The sequence below is a fragment of the Vidua chalybeata genome, chromosome 9 (assembly GCF_026979565.1).
Source record: "Vidua chalybeata isolate OUT-0048 chromosome 9, bVidCha1 merged haplotype, whole genome shotgun sequence".
NCBI lineage: Eukaryota > Metazoa > Chordata > Aves > Passeriformes > Viduidae > Vidua > Vidua chalybeata.
Window position 1 is genome coordinate 14,913,367 of NC_071538.1, and position 20,504 is coordinate 14,933,870.

Sequence of the window (20,504 nt, forward strand, 5' to 3'; positions counted from 1 at the left end):
AAGGACAAGCCCTGGCCAACGTCAGGGCTTCAACCACTTGGGGATTATCACAAGCCTGTGCTGCAGGCCTGGTGCATGGGAAATCTTCAGAGACTGCTGGTGTTTCAACCAGCCCATCCCTCTCAAAGGTGCTGGAAGCTGGCATTTCCTCTCCACCCTTCAACCCTCTGGATCCCTGCCCGCATTTGCCCATGGTTTCCCTGGCAACAGCACCCGTGGAGATAGGAGGGGAGAGGCTGTGCTGCCTAGGCAGCCGTGCCACCTGCATGTTGACCCATGTCTCCCACAGAGATGGCACTGACGCCAGGAGGTCGCTGCACCTGCCCACAGAGGCGGAAGCTGCCAGCCTCGCAGATTTGAATGGCACTAGGATAGGGTTACCCCACCACCATGGGGGTGGTGATTTGGGGGACATTGTGACACTTGTCAGCCTGGGGTGGGGATAGTGAGGAAGGAAAGAGACAAGTGCTCCAAGATGGGGAATGGGGGGATGATTGCTACCAGATGGGGAGAGAGGGCTGAAGGGGGCACGAGTACAGGCTGGAGAACCTCTCCTAAACCCCTTTGGCACTGCAGCCTCCCACCCCACAGATCACATTTGGCCTCTGCTCCTGCTGCATCTCCGGGCACCAGGAGAGCCCAGGAAACTTCTGACTGACGTAGTAGGACCATGACCATGGGTGCACAAAGCAGCTAGGCTCCTGGGAAGGAGGTGTTTGCACCCAGGTGTATGTTGCTAGAAGACGCTGCAGCATTTGGGAGATTGCAGAGGAGAAGGAGCAGCCCCTTGCTGACCCACCTGGGGCTGCAGGGCCCCTCCTCCTCTTTCCCCATCTCCTGAGCTCCTATTGAGTGCACAGAGGAGATGCATAAAAAGTGAGAGATCCTGTGAAGGGTGTTTGAAAGCCACGAGTTTCATCCATGGAAATCCATCCCTTAAGGATCAAGTCCACAACTCCACAGCTGGCAACTCCTCTCCAAAGCTCAGACCCTGGGGCAGGGGTGTGGGTTGCAGCCACATTCTGGCTCTGACACAGGACCCTGGGTGTGGAATGCTGGTTTCAGGAAGCTGGGTGTGGGATGCTGGATTCAGGTTCTGGGTGCAGAATTTGGGCTGCAGGGTGAAGCATGAGGCCACACGCAGCCGGGAGCGAGGGTGCTAGTGAGCAACCTGGCTCCTTGTGCAGAGCAGCCATGCGTAGGTGCTGGGAGAGTGTGGGAGGACCTGAGCACCCGCCAGTTTCGCTGCTGCCTTCCCCTTCCTGCTGTGGGAGCCCTCACTCTGGCTTTACCACACTTGCAAAACGAAAGCAGTGTTGGTGCATGACTGTGCTCCCCTCCTGCAGCCCAGCACGCTGGTGAGACTGCTGCAGTGGGGCCTGGACAGACACAGCTGGGGCACCGCCCCATCCCTGCGGAGGATTTCCCTAACCAGGCAGCAATTCTCAGGGACAGAGCACGATCCGTGGAGACACAGGTAAGGGATGCTTCCCAAGTTGGTTGGAACACTGCGAGGTCAGCCCTGGGATGGTGTGCAGGGCTGTGGAGGTGGAAAGGATTCTCAGTGGGATGTGGGATGGGCTGTGCTGTTGCTGCACTTGGGGCGCTGTGCTGCAACCCTGCCACGCTCCCCTAAACAGCTCCTTCCTGAGGACGCGGGGTGCAGCGCCAAGGCCCTGGTGCAGGAACTGAAAGGGATTCAGGGAGCAGGGCAGGGTCCTGGAGAGCAGGCACACATCCCAGCACATGGGAAGCCCATCGGGATGGAGAGGGGAGGGAAGAGAGGCCTCGGCGAGAGGCCAAACAAGGGGTGGCCCCTGGCGCACTCGTCATGCATTACTGGAAACATCTGGCCTGGGATGTGGGGGCGTGCACTGGCTGCACACACATGTGTGCACAAGCATATGGGTATGGGGAGACATACACACATGTATGTATTTATGGGTACATGTGTATCAGTACATGTACACACGCCTGTGTACATGCATGCTCACGTGTACCCATACATGTGTACATATGTGCCTATACATGTACAGATACACATACACAGGCATAAGTGTTTGCACACACATGTAGATACCCCCAGACATGTGTGTGCATACAGATGTAAACATGTACAACTACATGTGTACACACCCCTAACCACATAGGGATAAGTGTACAGATTTGCATGCGTATATGTGTGAGTACATGTGCCAGCAAGCACACTTGCTGCAGCATGCACAGGCATGCACACAGCTGTGTGACACGCACGTGTGCAACAGACATCCTCACAATGCACACATGCACAATTGACAGAGTGACTTCACGCATCTTGGCTGGAGCCTGCGGCCATCCCACCGCCCGGGATTGCCATGGCACTGTGCCCTGGCAGCGTGCGCGCGCTGCGTGTGGCGCTTCCTCTGGGTGTGAAAATGCGTGTGGCAGGGATGTGTGTGTGCGGGGATGCATGCGTGCGGAGTGGGAGCCTCTGTGTGACCATACCTCCCATGTACATTCACATGTGCCACATGCCTGTGCAAGCCTGCATATGCCCCTCCACGTCCACATGCCTGTGGGATACCGGTGGCTATGTGTGCCAAGTATGCCATGTGCATGCCCAAGTGCGCCAAGTGCGGAGTGTGCCCGTGCATGTCCATGCGTGCAGCATGCCCGTGTGTGCCGCGTGTACCCGTGTGCCCACGCGTGTGTGTGCCTGCCATACGTAGCCCGTTTGCCCGGAGTACCGCGTGCGCTCTCGCCCTCCGCGGTGCCCACGGTGCCCCCGGTGCGGCGAGGCGCGGTGCGGGTGCCGAGGCGGGGCGCTGGGGAGCGCGGCGAAGCGGGGGGCGGAGCACGGCGGCGGGGGCGAGAGGCGGCGCCAGCCCCCACCGACCTCCAAACTTTCATTAACTCGGCAGCACCGGCGGCGGCGGCTCCGGGCCTGGTGGAGCACCGGCACTGACACGGACACCGGGCTGGGCGCGGCGGAGCGGCGCCCCCGCGGGCCCACCCGGCGCGGCGGGAGGGGCCGGGCGTCGGCATGGGCACGGTAAGGAGCGCGCACCTCCGCCGGCACCGAGTGCCCGGCCCTTCCAGCAGCCGTAGCAGCACTGGGGATGGGACGGGAGGAGGAGTGGGTGGGCTGCCGAAGAGGAATGAAAAGGGGACGAGGGCGGCAAGGGCCTCCGGAGAGGCGGGCTCGGGGACATCGGTAGCCGCACCGGGAGCGGCCACCCGTCAGGATGGTGTCGGGAGCGGAAGAGCGGGATAACGGGATGCGGGGCGGTCCCGCATCTGTTGCTCTCGCGGCGCGGTGCCGGGGGAGCGCGGGGGCGCGGCGCGCAGAGCGGGACCGCCGCCGCCGCTCCCGGGGACAGCGCCGGACACCGGGGCGGCCCGGCTCGGTGACGGCCGGGGGGGTTGGCGGTAATTTTCCACGGGCATGTGCCGGGGCGGGGCGGCGGAGCAGCCACCACGTGGCGGCTGATGTAACCGGGCCCCCCCCGCCACCGTACTGCACCGGGCGGCGGCGGCGGCGGGAGGGAGCCGCGCGGCGGGCGCTGCCCGCGGGGCCGGCGCCGGAGCCGCCGCCGCGGGGCGGCAGGGGAGCATGGCGGCGGCAGGCCGGCCCGCTTCCCCCCTTCCGCGGGCACCGGGGAATCCCGGTTGCGGTGGGCCCGGCGGATGCTGGCGGAAGAAATGGCCTCGCAGGTGGCAGCGGCTGTACCGGTGCGTCGGGCCGCCCTCCCGCCGGGCGAGAAGGGACGGGGGCTCCATCCTTAGGTCGGGCATCCGTGGCCTTCCGCTGGGTGCCGTGTGCTGCGTCCCCGCGCCGAGGTGTGACATGCTGTACGGGAGCCCCTGTGGGTGCCTAGGTGTCCCCATTTCCAGGGTGCCTGCCACCCGTGCCGGCTCTAGGTACGAGCTGCGCTGCCCTCTGGTCTGTCATGGCATCCCGCAGCTGTGGGAGAGCCACCCCGTGGCACCGGTGCTTTGCATCCTTGTCCCTGTTGGGCTGTCCCAGAGGACGCTGCAGCCTCGGGCATCCTTGCATCCGTCCCATTGCCACACCACCGCTGGCTTCGCGCTCGGTCCTTGTCAAGCTGGGAGCCAATACCAGCGGCATCTACGGTGCTCATGGAGGCTTATCAGCACCTGGCAGACCCCGAGGGGAGTGGCAGCCGTCCGGCCCCTTGGGCACTCCCCCTTCCCAGAGCACGGGATTAGTTCCCGGTGTGAATTCAGGGCCGCAGTGTGGGCAGCTTTTGGCTGGCTGGCAGTAGGTGTGTGACGGGAGGTCTGCTCACCGAGCCTGCACCTCCCACCTTTGAGAGGTCCCTGTGCCATGCGAGAAGCCAGGCTTGTGGCAGTGATGACATCTCAATTCCCCTGGAAATGCAGGGACTGCTGAGGAGGACATTGGCAGTGGGGTGCAGCATCTGCGGTATCTGCCGGCAGCAGCCTGTCTGCGCTGGAGGGGCTGGGGGTTCATGCCACAGCCCCTGGATTCCCGCCCCTTATCTACACTGCCCATGCTCCTTCCTTATGTCTTAAGGTCTCTGCTGATTGCTTCAGAGTCATGGCAGCCTGGGGATAGGCCCTGGGGTGTTTGCTGCTGGTGGTGGTCAGAGACCCTCAGTGCGGGTCAGGGGTCCTTCTTCAGCCGGCAAGGGTACTGAGCCCTGGTGTGGGATCTGCAAACACCAGTGCTTGTTGCACAGACAATCAAACTGGTGTTTTGCAAGAGCGTCTGTCCCTTCCAGTGAGGTCAGGCCTCAGTGTTCCCCTGGGGCCTCCGGCAGCCCCAGGCTGGGGCAGGGTGAGGGCCGGGAGACAGATGCCTGTGCCCGTGCACTGTCCAGCAGCACCTGGCACCCGGCAGAGCCCAGCGGCTCGGCCCCCCTGCGCTGCACGTGCATGCGATGCACCGGGGCAGAAGGCAATCGTTTCCCATCTGTGTCCTGCGCGGCAGCTGAGCCCTGCACTGGCCCCGCTCTGCGCCCAGTCCCGGCGCTGTCGTGTGCTGCAGCCACTTCAGCTTCATCTCTCGCTGGGGGAGAGCTCAAGGGGCCCCCGCTCCTGCCCGCGGCCCCTGACGCCCACCTGCCGGGGGGCCAGCAGCCAGCTGTCCGCAAGGTCGTCTGTCCACACCGGGTAAATCTTTAACTGCTTCTTGGGAAACACCTGGGAGCCGCCGCTCGTGTGGATGCCAGGGGGTTCAGAGACGCTGCAGGGGCTGGGAGCCAGCAGAAAGAGACCCCACCAACAACCCACCCAGCCCCAGGCCCTGCGTCCTCCCCCAGGAGTCTTGCTACCCAGTGGGCAGGTAGAGGGGATCGACTTGCCTGGCACAGCCCCCCAGTTGCTGGAGGGAGGGAGGGAGGGAGGGAGGGAGAGGCCTGGGGTGGGGATGTGCCCACCCCACCAGTCACATCTCTCTTGGTGTCTTCTCCCCTCTGCCCAGCTTGCTCTGCCAGTGGATTGAAGGACACTAGCGCTGGTGCCACAGGCAGCGTGACAGAGAGCGGGCAGGCAAAGGACCCTGCACTGGGCAGCCAGCACCGTGCTCCAGCCTCCAGGAATGGCCGATAAGTGCAGTGAGGGGCTGCTGGTAAGTGCAGGGGAGTGGGGAGCGGGCTGGTAGTGCACCACTGCCTCGGGGACCCAGAGAGCCTGGCGCAGGGAGCAAGACACTGGGGCTCCCGTAGGACTTGGTGTGCCCTCCCGGGATCTCCAGTTGGGGTTGTGGAACCATGGTGCTCTCCCAGCATGATGATTTTTGGGCTGATGCTCTCTCTCCATGAGCCTGTTGCCTGTGGGGCTCTTCGGGTGTGGTGTTTTGTTGTGCCTGGAGATGCTATCGCCTGTTTTCAGGCGCTCTGCCCAGCCTTATCACCCACCCCAGCTCTGCAGGCAGGCAATTCTACAGCCTGCTGTCGGCAAAGGGTCCAGGTGTTCCTCCAAGCCAGGTGGCTCCAGAGGGGCACATTGTGGGTGCTTCTCCTTGCCTTCACCCAGTGGGCTCTCTGAGACTGGGCTGCTAGGATGGTGCAGTGGCAGAGGAAGGTTTCTCTGGGCACTGGTGTGGTGCCTGACCTTCCATCCTCACGAGCCATGTGTTTCAGGGTGCTGTCAGCTGCCGTGCACTTGCCGTGCACCCCCTGGCACAGGGGTGGATTCGGTGTTCTGGGCAGATGTGGGATTTGCCCACTGCATGTCTTTGGAAGGCTGTGATGGCCCCATGCTTGTGGCAGCTCAGGTTCCTGTGACAGGCTGCTGTGCTGCCTTGGGCAGGTGAGCCCTCAGGCTAGGCTTGGCTGTTTCCCTTTTTCCCAAAAGATAGGAGCTGAATGCTGAAATTGACACGGTCACTGGGCCCTCCCCTTCCCGGGGGGCTTCCTGAAATAGCTGCACACTCCAGCTGGAGGGCTGGGAGCCAGCGTTTGCCTGGGAAGCCAAGAGCCAGGGGAGCGGCATGCTCCAGCAAGTGCTTCCAGCGCGCCCGCGTGCACACAGTTCCTCTGCTTGTGTGTCCCAGCATGGCCCTGCCGGCTGTGCCTGCAGCAGGGAGCCCAGCGCCCATCCTGCCCCCAGCAGAGAAGGGGCTGAGGCAGCTGGTGGGATAGGAAGGCAGATTTCTTCTGGAGAAACCCTGGGCTGGTAACAGGGAGGTGCTGAGGATATATCTGGGCACAGTCAGGGGTCTGTCCTGGCACTTCTGCACATGGCGCTTGCCATGACTCCATGCTGTTGATGTTTTCTTGCTATGACCAGAGCAGTCAGCATCGCACTGGGGCGAGGGCTGAGTCCAATACCCATGTCAGGAGCCAGACATTGGAGTGCCCACCCACTCCCCATAAATCTTTAACCCACTTCTGAGAAGTACCTGACCAGCCCACCCCAGGGTGAGGGTGTCACATGCAACAGGGCCTGACACGTGCTGTGATGGCTGCCCTGGCTCTCAGACCTCTTCCTGGGCCTCCCCTGGTTGCAGGGTGCAAGGATACTGCTGCAGGGGGCATTGCTGCTATGGGTTCTGTGGGGAGAAGGGTAGGTTCCCGTGAGAGCATCCCTGCTCCTGAAGCATCCCCATTCCTGCATCCTATGAGCACCAGGAGGAGCTGCAGTGGGCCAGGTTCTGACCACTGAGCTGCCCAAGTCCCTGGGAAAGGAACATAATCTCCTCGGCCTGCCTCCAGGGCCCTGCCAGTAACCTCGTAAAGTTTGGTTCCTGCCTGTCCTCTCATCCCTGCCTGCAGGTGCAGCTCCCACCCCCACCACCCCCAGTCCAGCTCGGCTCTCACCATGCAACCCCTGCCCAGCATTGTGTGCAGTGCCTGGGGCTGGACAAGTTTACAGTGCCTGCTGTGTCCCACCTGGGGAGGGACAGGAGTGATGGAGGCAGTAGGTGGGTAATGTCAGCTGTGCCTCAGTTTCCCCACCTGTCACCTGGGGCCTGGAGAACAAGGGTGATGTGTACTGCTTTTGCAGGATCTGTGTTTTTGGGTGCCCCTGTGAAGCTCTGAATGTTTACTCCAAAACAGAAGGCAGTTGGGAGGGGCTGTGCCCACCCTACTTCTCCCAAACCCCAGAAATGCTCTGACTGTGGATACCCAGTGGAGTGTGGGTCGGCTCCAGGGGCTGGATAAGCCCCTGTGTAGCTGGGCAGAGGGGCTCCCTGTGAGCCACAGGGGAGGGTCTGACTGCCTCTCCCTCCCAGGCCTTTAAGGACATTTTGTTTTGTTGTCCTTGGGGTGCTTTGTTCAGACTCCAACATTGCCAGTGGCTCCTGACTCCCAGGGCTGCCTTGCTGGCACGGCCAGGCAGCCTTTGGCTGCAGCTTGCCCAGCTCAGGTAGGTTCCTGCTGTCACCCAAGATCACCCTGATTACACACTGGGGCACTGCTCCCACTGCACTGCAAGGGGGGTAGGGGCCGGGGGGTCCCTTGTGTTCCAGACACCCCCAGCGGCGCAGTGCCACCGACCAGCGGCAAGAGCTGCGGAAGTGGCTTTTGGCTGCGGGAGCCCTTCCCGGAATACCAAGGGGCAGTGATGGGGGGGCTGGCGGGGGATTTTTCTGCCTGAACGCCCCGGGAGAATCATGTCTGCCCTGGTAGAATGGGGCCAGAGAAAGGCAGCCCTGTCGGGAAGCACTCAGCTAGGCGATAGTGGCACTGGAACAGGTCCCCGGGCATCATTCCTACCCCAGTCACCCTGCAGCCGTGTCAGGGGGCTGGAAGACCTGTGGACCACCCCCCATGCACCCATCGCCCCTGTCTCTCTAGTTCAGCCCCAGCACCACCAGCCAGCCAGGTTGGGGACCAGAATGCCAGGGTAGGTGAGGGTCCTTTGTTTCTAGCAGTGTGCCTCCATGCAGCTGGCTGTCTCCTCCATCTGCTGGCTGGGCTGCCAGGGAAGCAGCACTTTGCTCCCACAGGGCAAGGCTGGCACAGGGTCTGGCATCCCCAGGACAGGGCGGTGGGTCCTGCTGTGCTCACGCTGCTCTAAGGGGCAGGGGGACCAACGTGCCCAGGGCAAAACGTGGTGGTGGCACACAGGTGGCCCAGGCAAAGTGTTGCAGCTGAACTGGGTCATGGAGGGATGCCCACAAGGTGCCCACACACCTTGCAGGGTGTCTGGGCACAGAGCTGCCTGGCTGCGTGTAGGGCAGGGCTGGGGTCGCTGGGGCTGGCACAGCATGGGGTGGCTCTTGCCTTGCACGTCTTGGGGGGCACGGTTGAGTGCTGCCATCCCATGGGTAGGACATGGCGAGCTACTGGGTGGCTGGTGCAGAAGGGGACAGGAACAAGCACTGGGTGCTGGCATGTGCGAGGTTGAATGCCCACCCCGCACACGTGTGCTGTTCACGTGTGCGCCCTCGGCCGCTGCTGCCCGGACCCCAGATGGTTGCCCGAAAGCGCCGGCCCGTCCCCCCGCCCTCGGTGCATATCATGCGTCGCTGGCGCCTTGGCCACTCTCCCCAGCCAGGACGCAGGGCTGAGAGCAGCTGGGGCACCCCGAGCCTGGCTGCAGGGCACCCCCTGCCTGGCCTCCTATGGGACGCACCACCCCACCAGGGTCCCACCTCGCGCTGGCAAAGGGGTGAGCAGGGAGGCTGCGGGGTGCCTGGGCAGTGAAGGGGTCGTGGCATAGCCCTCCTGCCAGCCAGATGGTCCCCCTCGGGGCAGTGACCTTGTGAGGGTTGCCATGGAGGCCCCATGATGTCAGCAGTAGTATGACGTTGAGTGAAGTAGCATGGCACCAGGCTGGGGATGTGCCAGCAGACAGGCTTGTCCCTGTGCCCCTATCCCCAGGTAGGGCCATGCCCTGTTCCTGCAGCCCTTGAATGCCCAGGGTTCAGATTGGGCATGCAGGGCCAAGCTGCTGTGTGGATGATGGGCATGGGGGCAGGAATGCATGTGTAGGGCTTGGATGTTGAGGCATGGAAATAGAGGGCTCTGAGGGAATGTCATCTTCTGCTATGCTCCAAGAGCAGCTTCTGGCCCTGACCAGACGGGCAGCGGTGCCCGCAGGGAGGGCAGTGCTGCCCGCTGGAGCGTGCAGGGCTGTGAGCAGCTGGACCCCGCTAATGAGGCCTCATTAAGTGGGACAGGGCTGAGCCCGCTGTGCTGCCTGCTCTGCCTTGCCCTGCCTACACGAGCCAGGGAGGGCACCTGGCTCGTGGGGGTACAGCTCGTGGGGGGTAGCAGAGGCACGGCAGTGCCTGAGGGGCGGGCCAGGCAGGCATGGTGCCAGGGCAGGTGGCATGGTGGGGTGCCGGTGCTACATCGGGGCGGGCGACAGGGGGCCGAGCCTGGCTGGGAGGCAAGTGGGGAGCAGTGCCAAGCGCTGGAGGCAGTGGGCGGGGGAAGGCGGGAGGGCGGGTGGCTGCTGCTGCGCCGGAGCCCGAGGTGCCAATGAAGCTGGGGACTCACGGAGCCGTCCAGCCTGGGCCCCCGGATGGCAGCTGCGAGCAGCCAGGCCCCCTTGGACCCTCTCAGCAGGTCAGTGGGCAGGTGAGAGCAGGATCTGGGGGGCAGAGTTGGGGGTGGGCCAAGTGGAGTGGTGGCCATGCCAGCGCTGTCCCCCCACCACTCATGGGTCTCCAAAACCCTTTGTACTGTCTTTGGGGTGGTGGCTCTGCAGGGGGGAGCTGAAGCTGTAGATTTGTACCATGGCATGCTGGAGAGGTACCCACAAACCCTACAGCCTTTGATATGGGGTGCTGCAGGGAGGGAGGGCAGAGTATGGCACCAAACCCCTCCATGGCCTCAGTTGTGCTGGGAGCAAGAAGAGATTGCCTGACAGTTGTGTGTTTGGTATCCCTGGAATCTACTGATTTTGCAGAAGAGGTGCACAGCACCTGGGTTGCAACTCAGTGCTGCAGGGGCAGAATGTAGCAAAGACCCTCCTTTCCCCCCCCCCCCTTCCCTTTCATGGGCATCAGTGAGCAATGTCAAATTTGCCTCATTTCCCCCAGGGCAGTACTGGTGGCTCGCAGAGCATGCTCAGGGCTGTCACTGGGGCTAGACAGCCTTCTGCAATGAGGGGTGGTGAAGGCAGTGTAATGCTCCTGGGAGGTCCTGTGGTTTGGGTGTGCCCCTCATCACTGCATTACCCCAGCCCTGGGACTGTCCCCAGCACCGTGCCAGATGCCTTTTCTCCTGCAACATGTCTCTGCTACACTGGGATAGGGGCAAACATGGGGCTGGGCACCAAAGAGAGAGGGTAGGGAGAGTTAGGATGTGCTGGTGAGGCTGGCAGAGTCAGGATGCACAGGGCACAGCAACCTCAGATGCAGGGATGACACTTGTGGATTCATTACCCCATGTACCAGCGACAAGGAGTGCAGGGCCTGATTATAGGGCCCTCAGCACCCAGGATCAGTTGACAGTCAGCAAGGGTACCCAGGACACCCCCTCTCTAAGTGACCCCATCCCTCCATGCCTTGGGACTCCCACCTCAGGTTGGGGTTCATCTGCCTCCAGCATCCTGCACCCCACTTTCTTGCCCTGGAAGAGCCACTGTTGTGGCAAATGATGTAATTAGCATATTTTTCTATCTTTCAGCAGCCCCTGCCTAAAAAAGCTGTGAGTTTGTTGCCATTGCCATGGCAATGAGCAATGACATCAGGCTGATGACATCAGGGGTACTGGTACCCTCTGCTGGTGTTGCAGGAGCAGCCCCAGCAGCCCCCGAGTTGGAGGCTGCAGGGCACCCTCTGGAGAAATTGGGGCCCCTCACTGGTTCATGGGGGCTGGATAAGGTTTGTGCCCCACAGAGGGCTGGGCTGGCATACCCCCATGTGGACAGTTTGAATGGGGAAAAAAGAGGAGGGAGTTCGTGCTGGAGATGCCTCCCATGAGGACATCCCTTTCCAGTATTGACCCTGCCACCATCACAAGCTGACCAGCCATAAATCAGGGCCCCTTAGGGAAGTGGGGCGCATCCGGGCACCCCAGCCAAGCTGTCATTGTGTGAGTCGATGCTGCTTAGCATGAGAAAGACCTTGGTGCCAGGCAGGGTGATGGATGATGCCTGCTTTGCTGGGCTGGGGAAGTTTTGGCCGTGATGTATGGGGGGTTCCCTGGGGAAGGGGGAGGAAGGATACCCTGGGCACCCCGAATGTCCCCTTTTGGGATGTTTTGGACATTCCCTTTTGGAACTTCCCTTCTGGAGACATTTGGGGTGCCTGTGGCATCCTTCCTCCTCCCTGATGTTGTCACCCAAGCCAGGCATCCTTTGAAGCTGCATTGGGTTACATGCACAGAAAATCTGGGGCCTGGGAGCAGGACCTGGTCCCTCCAGAGACTGCACTGTTGCTGGGAGGCAGCTCTCCCTTTGCATTTCAGCTCTCTCCCTTTCCCATAGCAGGGAAGGGGGGGAGTTTCATCTTCCCAGACGTCTGGGTTCTCTCTATCCACCTCCTTTTTTATCATGTGGGGTTGGGAGGGTGGTTGATGAGTGTAAAGGACAGTATGACCTTTCTAGATTTGGGGGGGGGGGGGGCTTGTAGTGAGCTGATGGGTGAGCATGCAAGTGTTTGCGCACGTGTGCTCACTTGTGCATGCATGGACACACATGTGGCTGCCCCCTTATTGGGGACAAGTGCACCAAAGCCCAGTGCTGCAGGAAAGGAGGAGGGAGCAGCGCAGGCCTGACAGTTTCATGGCACTGGTGCCAGGCAACTCAAATTTGGGGTGCTCCATGAGGCTTGGAAGTGAAGCCGGGGGGTCACCTGAGCAGAGTGATGGCTTAGAACAGGGATGAGGTCCCCCGTGGGCACCAGGGCTCCTGGCTGAGCCAGGGCCATGTAGTGTATCTGGTCCCCTCACCAGACCTTTTGTCAGGGAGGCTGGAGCATTGCCCCCACTCCTGCTGGCTGTGCTGCTCATTAGGAGCCTTGTTAGTGCGAGCAGCTTAATCAGAGGCTTCCTGATCGGATCAGTCTGCTCGAGTGGGTAATGTGCCCTGGCATGGGGACACTGCCAGTGTCCTGTCCCCTGCTTTGGGGACCTCTGAGTCCTGCTCTTGCACAGCACCCCACAATAAGAACCTCTGCTGGAAGGGAGGTCCCCCAGCACCTGGAGCTGCTGTGAGTTTGTTTCTGATGGCCCCTTGGCTCACAGAGTCAGCTGGGGGCACTCCGGTCCCCCGGCTGGGCACGGCAGCGTATTGCCCCTACAGCCCTGCCCAAAGTGCCCTCCGATGCCCCCTCGCCCCTCTCTGCAGCCCTGCTCCCCTGCAGCCCCCCCGCAGCCCGCGGCGCGTGCGGGCCCCGCTCGCAGCAGATGGCTTTGTTTGGCAGCGCGGTGCCGGAGTCGCTGGGCATCACGTCCCGGCTGTGCCGGCCCTAATCAAATGATACGGTTAGGTGCACTGCGCCTGCTGCCCGCGCCCCGCCGGCGTGAGCAGATCCAAAGTGACGGCTCCCATTTGTGGCCCGCTCACTGCCGGGGTCAGCCGTTGTGGGGGGCAGCTGGGGGGAGAGGCATGAGGTGGGCATGGGCACTGGGGTGTCCGGGGTGGTGAGACCAGCACTGTGGAGTTCCAACAGGCTCCTAGCACCCTGTGCTGCTCCTGTAGGAGCATGGGTGCTGTGGGACTATGAACTGGCAACCAGCACCTTCACCCCATGCACCCATCCATCACCTGGCCTCAGGTGGGGAGGGGAGGGCTTGGGGCACCCCTGCATTGCAGAATGCCATCTACCTTCAGCCTAACCTGCCAGAGCTCCACACCATCCATGCAGGACATTAGTATGACCCCAGGGCTGTGCTGGGACAGAGCCATGGGGTGACGGGTGCCATCCCTGCTGGGGTGACAGGCACTCATCTCCTTTGTTGTTGTCCTCCTTGGTGTGAGCTCACATTGTGTGGCAGTCTACACAAAGTGCCCTTTCTTGCCCCCTTCTGTCCCCCTGCCCCCCCACTCCCCTGCAGTGAGAGACAGCTGGGCACTGGGGCTGTCCATTCAAGGGACCCAACTGCCTGAGACCCCCTGTGAGCTGCCCTAAGCATGGTGCCCTTGCTTAGTGCTGAGCTGGCAGCAGGACCCTGGCTGAAGCAGGGTGCTTTTTCCAGGGGGGCCTCTGCCAGTTCTAGTCACTGCACCTCACTTCCCATCGAGGGGGGCTTCTCCTTCAACGCGGGGGTCCTGCAGTTTCTCCCCTAGTCGTGGGCAGTGGCCACCCAGCAGGACCTCTCTCCCTGGGCGCAGGGAGGGGGGGCTTGAGAACAGAGGCCCCTTTGTGCTCTGGCGCCTGGACCTGCTTTGTATGAGTTGCAAGCTCTCCCTTTGCTGCAGCCGGGCTCTGGGCAGAGCCATTCATTGTGGGGGGGCGACACCGTTGCCCTCCCCCTCCTTGGCACTGGCTGTGCGTGGCGGGCGGCGGGGACAGGCAGGGGGGCGGTATGGGGAACGATGCCGGGGACCTCCCAGCCCTGCTCGGCGGCTGTCACCCTTCCAATGGGGCCAGCAGGGGGGTCCCCAATTGACACATCCCATGGCATCTCTCCGCAGAATGGCGCTGTGCCCGGGGAGCAGGGCAAGCAGGAGAAGAGCGTCAAGCGTGGCAACTGGGGCAACCAGATCGAGTTTGTGCTGACCAGCGTGGGCTATGCCGTGGGCCTAGGCAACGTCTGGCGCTTCCCATACCTCTGCTACCGCAATGGGGGAGGTGGGTGTCAGGGTGCCAGGGGAGTGGGGTTCCTCTGGGCAGGTGTGGGGGTGTGCACTCCAGCCCTGCGTGGTATTTCTTGGGGTAGTGCAGGGCATGGGAAGAACAGCTGTGCCTGGGGTTACTGCTCACTCATCCTCTGGTTCCTGCTCACTAGGTGCCTTCATGTTCCCCTATTTCATCATGCTTGTGTTCTGCGGCATCCCCCTGTTCTTCATGGAGCTCTCCTTTGGGCAGTTTGCCAGCCAGGGTTGCCTTGGCGTCTGGAGGGTCAGCCCCATGTTCAAAGGTAAGGAGATGCCTGTCCATACGGACACAGGCCAGCGTGGGACACCTGCTGTCACAGTGCCCGGCAGCTGGCGTGACCCTCACACACCTCTGGCATATCACATGGCCCAGTGCAGGCACCTGCACACACATGCCCTGCGCATAGATCACAGTCTGCATTGCCCTGGTCCCCTGTGCACATGGCCACCCTGGCTACGCTGCCCTGCACAGCCTGCCTGGCATCCCTTGCACGCATCACACGTGCCCCTGCACACACGTCGCATCTCCTGCGCAAACGCCAGCCCTGCACTGACGTCCACTGCAGGCATTACACACACATCCCTGCATATGCCACACGTGTCCCCAGCGCATCACTCTTGCAGAGGTCACTCAGGTCCCCTGAACACACTATGGCATGTCCAGCTCTGGGCCTGCTCCTGCAGTCATCTCCCTGGACCATAGGCAGAAGGTGCTGTGCCCACATGCTTGCCCTGCCATGGCTGGACCCTGCTCCAGATGCATCTCCTGGCTTACTGGTGTGCTCCTATGCTGCTGGCTCCCCTGGCTCACACCTGCAGGCTGCCTGCCAGGTGACATGCCCACAATGTCATGTCTGAGTGCAAGCAGCCCATGCACACACTTTTGTGTGCCCTGTACACTGGCATGCTGAGCCTGGGGTGCACTTCCCTGTGCTCATGTGGCCTGTCACATGCCACCAGATAACTGCAGGCCTAAAGTCACTGTAGCCAGGAGTGACCCCCATCCAGTTGTTTGCTTGGGCTGCAGACCCCAAGAGTTTGCCTGCAGTCTGTATGCATTGCCATGTGTCCAAGGGGACCCTCAGCACCACTAGGCTCGTTTGGAGTTAGAGGATCCCATGCACAGTGCTCCTCACATGTGTGGCTAAGCCAGACGCTGAGCCACAGCATGGCTGCAAGGCTTGTGACAGCATTGCATGCAGCCCACTCCTCCCATGCCACAACCCCTGGTGCTGTGCGCCGTGCCCGTGCCGCCGCACCCTGCCGCTCACCCCTCCCCGGTGCTGTTCCCAGGCGTGGGCTACGGGATGATGGTGGTGTCCACATACATCGGGATCTACTACAACGTGGTGATCTGTATTGCCTTCTACTACTTCTTTGTGTCCATGACGCGCGTGCTGCCCTGGACGTACTGCAGCAACCCCTGGAACACGCCTGACTGCGTGGGGGTGCTGGATGGGAACCTCTCCAGCCGTGCTGCCCTCAACATCACCCAGCTCCTCAACACCACCCAGAAGCGCACCAGCCCCAGCGAGGAGTACTGGAGGTACCAGGGCCTGGGATCAGGGATGGGGAAGTGACGATGGTTGGGCCCCACTGACGCTGCTGCCCCCTCCCCATACAGGAGGTATGTGCTGAACCTGTCGGATGACATCGGGAACCTGGGCGAGGTTCGGCTACCCCTCCTGGGCTGCCTTGGTGTCTCCTGGGTCGTTGTCTTCCTCTGCCTCATCAAGGGCGTGAAATCCTCGGGGAAGGTACCTGTGTGTTCCCTCTCCAGGCCCCTCCCTGGGGGTGTGGACATGCCTTCAGGATAGATGGCCATGTCCACTCTAGGCATAGCCCCACCCCTACTGGGAATGAACCTCCTGTTGTGGACATGTTCCCAATCCCTTCTGGGCACAGCTCCTCCTCTTTTAGCTTTGACCCTGCCCTCTGTGTGCTCCTCCCATTCTGGGAAAGGCCACACCCCTGTGACCTGGCCGCATCCCTTCTGGACATAGCTCCTCCCATGTGGCCATGGTCTCACCTCCTTCAGGATAGTCCCTTCTTTGGACCATATCTTCTCCTCCTGGTCTGTCACTCCACACTCTGGACCGTAACCCCAGTCTACAGCCACACCTTAGCCATACCTGCCTGTGTCCCCACCCCTGCCCCCATCCCCACCTCACTGAGGTGCTGCCCCACAGGTGGTGTATTTCACGGCCACCTTCCCCTATGTGGTGCTCACCATCCTCTTCGTGCGCGGCATCACGCTGGAGGGGGCCGTCACTGGCATCATGTACTACCTGACGCCCCAGTGGGACAAGATCCTCAATGCCAAGGTGAGCAGGGACAAAGGGTGGCAGGCAGCCAGGGCTGAGTGGGGCTGGGGGCACAGCATTGACCATCCCACTGCCACAGGTGTGGGGTGATGCGGCCTCACAGATCTTCTACTCGCTGGGCTGTGCCTGGGGCGGGCTCATCACCATGGCTTCCTACAACAAGTTCAACAACAACTGCTACCGGTAAGTGCTCGACCGCAGTCCCCCAGCCCTGCCACTGTCCTCGTGTCCACTGCCGGCCCTGACTCCTCTTCCCATAGGGACAGCATCATCATCAGCATCACCAACTGTGCTACCAGCGTCTATGCTGGCTTCGTCATCTTCTCCATCCTGGGCTTCATGGCCAACCACCTGGGTGTGGATGTCTCCAAGGTGGCTGACCACGGGCCAGGCCTGGCCTTTGTCGCCTACCCTGAGGCCCTCACCTTGCTCCCGATCTCACCACTGTGGTCCATTCTCTTCTTCTTTATGCTCATCCTCCTGGGGCTGGGTACACAGGTAGGTCGTGTTGGGGCCACCATGTTCAGATGGGGTGGCATGGTGGGGCCAAGGTGGTGACATGCTGCCCCCTCTGCCCCCTATGTAGTTCTGCCTGCTGGAGACTCTGGTCACGGCCATTGTGGATGAGGTGGGCAATGAGTGGATCATCCGCAAAAAGACCTTCGTAACGCTGGGAGTGGCTGTGGCTGGCTTCCTGCTGGGCGTCCCACTCACTACACAGGTAGGTGACCATGGGACTGTTGCTACAGGGTGCCATGGCCACTTTCATCAGCCACATCCACTGTGATGGTAGTGACAGCCAGGGCCTGGTCTTGCCATGCCAACACTGGGGACAGTACCCAGAATTAAGTGTCTCTCTGCTGACTGTGGCATCAGGCATTGCCATACCAGCTGTGGCAGTGGTATCTGAGCTGTGTGTTGCTGGCACAGTCACCATGGCTGTGCTGATGCCCTGCCAGCAGCAGTGGTACCGCAGGGGCAGCGGTGCCAATGCATCTGTCTTCCAGGCGGGCATCTACTGGCTCCTGCTAATGGACAACTACGCCGCCAGCTTCTCCCTGGTGGTCATCTCCTGCATCATGTGTGTGGCCATCATGTACATCTATGGTAGGTGCAGCTGCCCGCAGCCAATCAGACAGTAGGGCTGATGCAGCCACCCAATGGGGAAGGGTTTGCCCCAACAGCTGGCCAATCAGCAGTTTGCTCTGTTACATGGGGGAGGCTGTTGCCCAATCAGGAGCCGCGGCCTGGGGGGCTCATGGCTCCCACGACGATGGCGCTGGGGCTGGGTGGGTGGTGAGGGGGCTCAGGTCACCACCAGGGCTGATGGTCACTTTTCTCCCCAGGACACCGCAACTACTTCAAGGACATTGAGATGATGCTGGGCTTTCCTCCTCCACTCTTCTTCCAGATCTGCTGGCGCTTCATCTCACCTGCCATCATATTTGTGAGCATTGCAACTATGGGGCATTGGGCTGTGGGAGGAGGGAGTGAGGAGTTCACCTGGACACGGCACTCCCTGGAGAGGAGGATGCTGAGCTCAGGAGACCAGCAATAGGGCAGAGCAGGGAAGCTGTGGGGGCACAGAGCAAGCTGGCTGCTCCCCACTGGCTGATCCTGCCTATCCCTTCCCAGTTCATCCTGGTCTTCACTGTGATCCAGTACCGGCCCATCTCCTACAATGAGTATGTCTACCCCACTTGGGCCATCAGCATTGGCTTCCTCATGGCACTATCTTCCGTCATCTGCATCCCCATCTACGCCATCTACAAAGTGTGCCGTTCTGAGGGGGACACACTGCTTGAGGTGGGTGGCCAGGAGCTACACCCCTTTGTCTGTGTCCCACCTGGGGCTGTCCCTGATCTCACTGGAGCTGTCAGCAGTGGTTGTGTGCAGGCAGCGTGCATAGGGCACCACATGTTTGTGCATCCCTGGAAGGTGCTGGCATGTTGGTGCAGACTGGGGCAGGGGAGCATGGTGGGTGCTAATCTTGTCTCCATCCTTTCCCTTTCTAGCGCTTGAAAAATGCTACCAAGGCAAGCAAGGACTGGGGCCCAGCTCTGCCAGAGCACCGCAGCGGGCGCTACGCCCCGGCGTTCAGCCCTTCCACCGAGTCCCACCTGGAGGTGCAGCCCCTGCAGCCAGAGAAGGGCCAGAGTGAGGCAGCGGCTGCATCCCCCGTGCAGGGCAGTAACGGCTCAGCCCACAGCCAGGACTCCAGACTGTGACTCCCCACAATCCCCGCACCCCCTCTAACCCTTCTTGCACCTTCCGCTGGCGGAGCCTGGCTCCGGGCCGCACCGGACCATGGGGGCTCTCAGCACCCATCCCCGAGACCCCCTCACCTCCTCGCCGGTTAACCCCTCCCGCCCCTGCCCCCGTGGCGTTTGTTAACCCTCGTGTTTACGGTAACCTTTGTGCTCGACGCTGGGACAAGAGAGGAGGGGGCACAGCCCTGGGAGGCACTTTGCAGGAGCCTTGACCTGGGGGTATGCACAGGATGGGGGGGGTGGGATGCTCCCAGGCTCCCATCCCCCCTTCCCTAAGCCAGGCAGCCTGCCCTGCTATGGGGCACCCTCCTGACCTTCCCATGGGGAGGACATGGGGTGGGACCAGGGTTGGGCATGCCAGGATTGCCCGCGGCCTGTGTGTGCACAAGGCCATCATGGCAAGGGTTGGCACTGCAGGGATCCCCAGCCTGGGTCTCAGAGCCTACTGGGTCTCACAGGTGGTCATACCCAGGGGTGCTGCCAGGCACAAGGCCAGCACAGGGAGATGGGGACAAGCATGTTGCTTGCACCGGAAGGGGGATCTGATGGCACAAGACACAAGCACTTAGAGCACACGTGTGTACACGTGTGTGTCCTTCACAGACACAGCATGGGCACAGATGTGGCGTGCGTGGGCACGCACATATGCATGGTACGCCGGGGCTGTGCAGGCTGTGAGCTGGGATGCTCCCCTCCATGCACCCCTCCACCCTGTGGCCCCACTGGGGTCTGTGGGTGCCCTTCTGGGTGGCCAGGCATTGCCTACAAAGCTGGGCACAGCCACAAGCAGCCCAATGCTGCTGCCTGCCTCATGGTGGGGCAGGAGGCTGGGGAGTACTTAAGCCTGGCCAGGGGGTAACCAGACAGGGATGAGGTCCAGCTCTCTGTGGCAGCCCTAGCACTGGCAGGGGAGGACCCTCCGTGGTGCTAAGGGGGAGCAGGATGGACCGGCCTCCCCCAGCTGCTGCTTAGCAAGAGGTACCAGCGGAGACACGAAGGGCTGCACCAGCCCACTCGCTCCGAGCCATCTGGGGATGCTCAGTCCCCAGTCAGTATTAGTGGAACGGGATGCACTGGCAAAGGCCGGGCGGTTTTAAATCTGTCTTCCAGCTCCAGCCAAAGGGCTTGGAGCTTTTGATTTGGGGTGGATGGGATGAGATCCTCCCTACCCCAATTGCTACCCTCCCAGCCAGCACCCTGCGCTCCCTATGTTACAGCCCCGAGGCTGGCACAGGAACACGGCACAGCTTGGCACAGTGGCGGGAGGCAGTGGGCAGCGAGCCCCAGCAGGATGTTCCAGCTCCCCGTCCCGAGCCCCCCGTCGTGCCGCGGCGAGGGGCGCAGGTTCCCGCATGGTGCCCGTGCCCTGCCCCTCGAGTCACGCCGCTACTCTTCACCTCTAATTGTTAGCAATAACGCGCGCGTCCCTGGGCAGCGCTGCCTGTGCCAGTGTCCCTGGGCAGCGCTGCCTGTGCCAGTGTCTCTCCTGGTGTAGAGTTCTAAAGTATCCTAGATTTTAATGAGATTTATATTCCTGAGGTTGTGTCCTGCTGTGCCCTTCTTTGGGAACCATGTGAGGGGTGGGAGGGGTTGAAGAGTGGGGGACCACACTTAATGGGTGCAGCTCTTTTCCCCTCTGATGCCAGGTATTGGCACTCAACAGCCGGCCTCGGTCCTTTGCCCTACCTGGACGTACAAAACCAGCTGGAGGTAAGGCAGAGGA

The 20,504-nt window shown here is 61.7% G+C and overlaps 1 protein-coding gene across 6 annotated transcripts; it reads left to right on the forward strand.

Annotated features, from left to right (window-relative positions):
* Positions 1-2,878: 2,878 nt before the first annotated feature.
* Positions 2,879-20,319, forward strand: SLC6A9 (solute carrier family 6 member 9). 6 transcript variants are annotated; one of them, XM_053950053.1, is made up of 14 exons: positions 2,879-3,031; positions 5,447-5,593; positions 14,005-14,161; positions 14,319-14,450; positions 15,481-15,733; positions 15,812-15,944; positions 16,377-16,511; positions 16,591-16,694; positions 16,772-17,009; positions 17,098-17,232; positions 17,519-17,618; positions 17,858-17,958; positions 18,147-18,317; positions 18,527-20,319. In XM_053950053.1, exons 2-14 carry the CDS (start codon positions 5,564-5,566, stop codon positions 18,737-18,739), a joined length of 1,902 nt encoding a protein of 633 aa, XP_053806028.1. In that variant the 5' UTR covers positions 2,879-3,031; positions 5,447-5,563; the 3' UTR covers positions 18,740-20,319. The 6 variants fall into 6 exon arrangements, with proteins under 6 accessions (XP_053806028.1, XP_053806031.1, XP_053806030.1 ...); XM_053950055.1 differs by lacking the exon at positions 2,879-3,031 and adding an exon at positions 3,619-3,711; XM_053950054.1 differs by lacking the exon at positions 2,879-3,031 and adding an exon at positions 5,205-5,308.
* The last annotated feature ends 185 nt before the right edge of the window (positions 20,320-20,504 follow it).